The sequence below is a fragment of the Genypterus blacodes genome, unplaced genomic scaffold (assembly GCF_046128005.1).
Source record: "Genypterus blacodes isolate CSIRO-AG114 ecotype Tasmania unplaced genomic scaffold, CSIRO-AGI_Gbla_v1 ptg000034l_1, whole genome shotgun sequence".
NCBI lineage: Eukaryota > Metazoa > Chordata > Actinopteri > Ophidiiformes > Ophidiidae > Genypterus > Genypterus blacodes.
The window spans coordinates 190001-195509 of record NW_027466847.1 but is presented as its reverse complement, the minus strand read 5'-3'; the positions used below and the strand labels follow the sequence as shown (position 1 = coordinate 195509).

The 5509-nt window shown below is 49.0% G+C and overlaps 1 protein-coding gene across 3 annotated transcripts in view; it reads left to right on the top strand.

The window, feature by feature from the left end:
* Positions 1-3300: 3300 nt before the first annotated feature.
* LOC142995959 (ethanolamine kinase 1-like) overlaps positions 3301-5509 on the top strand; it is a 16465-nt gene continuing 14256 nt past the window's right edge. For 2 of the 3 annotated variants that reach the window (XM_076146823.1, XM_076146825.1), the window contains exon 1: positions 3301-3719. In XM_076146823.1, the coding sequence (XP_076002938.1) occupies positions 3579-3719 (141 nt within the window). In that variant the 5' untranslated portion in view covers positions 3301-3578. The remainder of the gene's footprint in view (positions 3720-5509) is intronic. The other variant, XM_076146824.1, reaches the window with a different exon arrangement.

Genomic DNA, 5509 nt, shown 5'->3' with positions numbered 1-5509 from the left:
GGAATTTTCTCTTTTGAAAAACTCATGAAAGATAGCGAGAAGCAGCAGGAAGAAAGGAGCGGCGGTATTTTGTGTTGTATAAAGTGTTGGACCGTGAAGGACATCTTCATTTCAAATTGTTAAGACGGTCAATTAAATAGTTTCAGCTATACATAAATATGCAAAATATTTCAGCAGAAAAAAATTGGAAATAAAAATAATGAAATAAAGCCTTGGGCTCATGTGCAGAGAAGCTGCGGCACAGAGAGCTTCAGCTTCAGGCTTCAGCTTCAGGATTCAGCTTCAGTCTGCAGCTTCAGGCTTCAGGCTTCAGCTTCAGCTTCAGCCTTCAGCCTTCAGTCTGCAGCTTCAGGCTTCAGCTTCAGGCTTCAGCTTCAGTCTGCAGCTTCAGCCTTCAGCCTTCAGTCTGCAGCTTCAGGCTTCAGCTTCAGGCTTCAGCTTCAGCTTCAGTCTACAGCTTCAGGCTTCAGCTTCAGTCTGCAGCTTCAGGCTTCAGGCTTCAGCTTCAGCCTTCAGGCTTCAGCTTCAGGCTTCAGCTTCAGTCTGCAGCTTCAGTCTCCAGCTTCAGGCTTCAGCTTCAGTCTGCAGCTTCAGGCTTCAGCTTCAGTCTACAGCTTCAGGCTTCAGCTTCAGTCTGCAGCTTCAGTCGGCAGCTTCAGGCTTCAGCTTCAGGCTTCAGCTTCAGGCTTCAGGCTTCAGCTTCAGGCTTCAGGCTTCAGCTTCAGGCTTCAGCTTCAGGCTTCAGGCTTCAGCTTCAGTCTGCAGCTTCTGGCTTCAGCTTCAGGCTTCAGCTTCAGCTTCAGGCTTCAGGCTTCAGGCTTCAGCTTCAGTCTGCAGCTTCAGGCTTCAGGCTTGAGCTTCAGCTTCAGCTTCAGTCTACAGCTTCAGGCTTCAGCTTCAGGCTTCAGCTTCAGTCTGCAGCTTCAGTCGGCAGCTTCAGGCTTCAGCTTCAGGCTTCAGCTTCAGGCTTCAGCTTCAGCTTCAGCTTCAGGCTTCAGCTTCAGGCTTCAGGCTTCAGGCTTCAGGCTTCAGCTTCAGGCTTCAGGCTTCAGCTTCAGGCTTCAGGCTTCAGCTTCAGGCTTCAGCTTCAGGCTTCAGCTTCAGTCTGCAGCTTCAGGCTTCAGCTTCAGTCTGCAGCTTCAGGCTTCAGCTTCAGGCTTCAGCTTCAGGCTTCAGGCTTCAGGCTTCAGCTTTAGACTTCAGCCTTCAGCTTCAGCCTCAGTCTTCAGCTTCAGCCTGATTTAAAGACAATCCCCTGTCACTGATATGTGGTTGTGAGCCTGCAGACAGGTGAGATGTTCAGGCGTCTGCATTGCATAAGAAGGCATAAAACAAGATGATACATTTTTTAAATAATCTCATCTTTAGATATTGAATGGCTGGAGTGAAAAGGACACGTCTGCTTCATGTCAAGATGTCAAGAGCAGCTCTGGTAAAATTAACTCACTTTTGTTCCTCTTTCATGCTCTCTTCAAATCATTGCTGCTTTGTTGCCGCTCTCATAAATGATTAATTTTCAAGGCTCAAAGGCCCAAATGAGAGCGCCTGCCTCCTCCTTAGCAACAATCAGGCTGAAATAAAACAAAAAAAAAGAGGAGCAAAGAGACGGCCAAACAGGAAGTGAGTCTGCGCTTCCTGCCCGTGCGGCGCTGCGAGCGGCGTGAGCGGCTCCTCTCTTTTTCAGGCGTCTTGTTCGGCTCTACTTGAGACGCGCACACACGCACACACACACGCGCGCACACACACCGATTCCAGCGCTCCATTCTGCCGCCTGACCCTTACATTTTTAATCGAGACACTCATCTCTCTTTCAATGCACAACATCTTTGATGATGAGGCGCTCTTTGATGGCGAGTGAATTTCATTTGCGTCTAAAAGCTTGCAAAGTATTCGGTTCAAGACGATCACCACATTCGTGACTTCTAAGCAATTACTGTAATGATGCAAAATGGTAAACATTGGCTCTACATCTAAATAATTTAACAGAGTGAAAACATGCAGCTCCAATGTTTATGAACTTCATTTTGTGTTTACAGAACGATGAGGCTGAAATGTTCCATGGCATTGAGCGAGAGGAGAGGAGGGGGGAGGAGAGGAGAGGTGTGGGAGGAGGGGGGAGGAGAGGGGAGAAGGGGGGAGGAGGGGGGAGGAGAGGAGAGGAGAGGAGAGGGGAGGAGAAGAGGAGGGGAGGGGAGTAGAGGAGAAGAGAGGAGAGGAGAAGAGAAGAGAGGAGAGGAGAAGAGAGGAGAGTAGAGGAGAGGAAAGAGAGGAGAGAGGAGGAAGGGAGAGGGGAGGAGGGGGAGGAGAGGAGGGGTGAGGAAAGAGGAGAGGAGAGGAAAGGAGCGTAAAGGAAAGGAGAGGAAAGGTGAGGAGAGGTGACGAAAAGGAGGAGAGGAAAGGAAAGGAGGATAGAGGAGAGAGGAGGAGAGGAGAGGTCACGTCTGACTGAGCTTTAGATGGGACGACTAGATGACAGGAGGACTCGGCTCAGACTCAGACAATAGAGGCTCTCTGGCACACACACACAGACACACACACACACACACATCTGGAACACATCTGCACAATCAGAATCATCTTATTCTGCTGATTTTCGGCACAAGCGTACTTTCTAGCTTGAATGAAGTTCAATAAAGTGCGGTAATAAGCTGTGAGCTAGAGTCGGCTGAGCCTGAGAGACTGAGGCTGCACTCTGCTTTAACCACTTAAGCCCCGGAGAAGAAAACACTCCCGTTACTCCGTCCAATGGCAGTCAGCAGCACATAGAATACATCAGTGCTTCAGGATTTAGGAGGCAAAAACTGAAAACAAAACAAAACCATTAATGTTGATTATTTTCTTGTAATTATTTTGTGCAAACCTGTGCAGCTCCTCCTGTGTGTGACAGTAACTACCCCCCCTTCCTTTCCTATCTCTTATATTTGCCAAGTGCAACAGAAGAAGAAGAGGCTCAGCACCGTACGGACCGAAGCTTTAGGAGTGAAAACACGCTGAGCTCAGTGTCAACGGCAGTGTCGTCACAGTTTAAGGTTACAGTGCCGGTTTACCATTCAATCTAATGACGATCAGATCTGTGTGTTCCCCTAAACGTCTCTGTATCCTATCACATCGTCTCATTTCACTCTACTGTGACCTGCAGAGGAGACACGGGACCTGTGGACTCGTAAAATAACACGCCAGCCCTCCAGGATCCACATGTGTTTGTCAGAACGAGTCTCCGCGTGGTGTTTCTATTGAACAATCACTACTGGAGCTGCGGTGGTTAATGTGTAAACCACAGGCACAAACTCTGCTGCCGTGTCACAGCAATGGAGATGAAGATGCCCATAGGAACATTGGCCCCTGATAAGCTCGGTGGCGTGCTGAGTCACCGGACACACAGCTGGACATGCAGTGACGTGGGAACACCAGGAGACTGAGCTGACTTCTTTTTAAAGTTTGTGGATCATTACTGTGACTTTGACTCAATCTGCAAGTCTTGAGTTTCTGGAGGTTAAACACAAAACTTTACACAAACATTTGATCCTGGATTGGAGAGCATTGGACTTTAGTTTTGTGCGTTTGTGCTTTGTGGGAAGATGGACAGCGGTCGTCTCGGTCCTGAGGATCATCTTCTCCATCTGGACATCGGCGTGGACGAGCATGAACCTCACAGGGACATACTGGAGCTCCTGGGCCGGATCAGACCTCACTGGAAGACTCAGGAGATCCAGATGAAGGTGAGTGAAGGCAACACACCAGGGTTCAGTGTGTCAGACTGAACTGTTTGCTTCAGTCGGGTCGGTTTGACTTCAGGTCAGAGTCATGAGGGTTAGGGTTAGGTTGATATTCAGGCTCCTGCTGGTCCACTGGAGACCGGCTGAGGGTTCCAGGGTTCTATGAGGAGGTCCTGTCCTGCCCCAGACCTCCTGACTGACCCAGAGTCCTGAGCTGCTTTGTTCCACCGCTGCGTCTGTCTGAGCCAGTTCCTTTATGTGCAATCATGGTTTTGACATCAGACATTGATTTTGATTTGTTGACTGCACGTGTCCAGATGTTGAGGTCTTTCTAAACAGCGCGTCTCTCTGTCGTCACTCGCACGGCGACACGTTGGCAGACGCCATCGCGGTTTGGTCCGACTCCCAACCAGAGCGGCTCTGATCCCAGACCAGAAGAGTTCAGCTGAAGTGTGCAAGGTTCAAATAATATGACAGCTAAATGAAGCTAAAGAGACTCACAGCTCAGAGTCGCACACTTCATACACAACAACAAACAACACAATGTGTTTGTATAGACAACACTTCCCATAAGGCACGAGAGTGATGCATGCTGGGATATGATCCAGGGAGTTGTGGGGTTAGTGACAGTTCAGTATCAGAGAGTGTGTGTGTGTGTGTGTGTGTGTGTGGTCGGTCTAAGGTCACTAAGGTTTGGCAGGATTGTTCGTCTTTGATTTCCCCTCAAGGTTGCTTGGATAGGAAGTTGCTGAAAAAGCTTTGAAAAGTAGCTGAGCCTCTGCCAAGCTTCTGAGACAAGGTAGTTCAGTTAGTAGCTTGATTACTTGTTGCCACCTGATTCCTGAGATGTCCATACACACTGGTGCTGTAGCTTCTTCAGGTGTAAACACACAGAACCCTTCAGAATAAAAGCATGTGAGTGCTACTGAGCCGTGTTGTGTTCAGGTCCAGTATCTTTCCCTGTGTGGAGCCTTGACCTGGTAAAAGCAGAATGAAGCTCCAGGTGGCTGAACAGCAGCAGCAGAGTGTGTGTGTGTGTGTGTGTGTGTGTGTGTGTGTGTGTGTGTGTGTGTGTGTGTGTGTGTGAGTGTGTGTGACCCCCGGGAGCAGAGTGCTGAGCAGGATCATCCCGTCTGCAAACACAAGAAGGTCCAATCTTTCGCAGAAATAGGGTTTATGTTTGTTAGGTGGCAGCACACGGGGTGGGTGACCTCTCCATCTGCAGCAGGGTCGCTTATGTACACACACACACACACACACACACATCCCTGCAGCTCATTCAACCATGCATTGTGTCAAAGACAGACTACCCTCCTTCCTCCAGCTTCCTTCTCCAGATTATGTTTCTTCTTTGTGTGAATGAAACAAATCTGCCTCTAGTCAGGTGATACTTTAAATAAGCAGAGAGAGAGCAGAGAGAGACTGTGTGGAGTGTGTGGAGTGTGTTTGGTTGCCTTCAGCTCTTATCTTAAGCGGTTAAGATAAGCTGCCAGCACCAGCTTTGATAGTCTGGATACCTGTGAACAGTTTACAACATGTTCTACAGGAAGACATGAAGAGGAAGAAGAAGAGTTATTTTCATCCAAATACGACAAAAAGGAGCCATGAGACGACAACAGTGTCGTTCTGTCCAAGCCTCCCTCCTTCCTCCGCATGAATACTTCATCACGTGTGGAGGTCGGCGTGTTTGTTCACGTCGGGTTCAGATGAAAAGCTGCGTCCCATCACAGGCGTAGTAAAGCTTCAGAGGCTGCGGCGGCGGCGAGCGAGCGAGCGGCTGTGAGAAACCACCG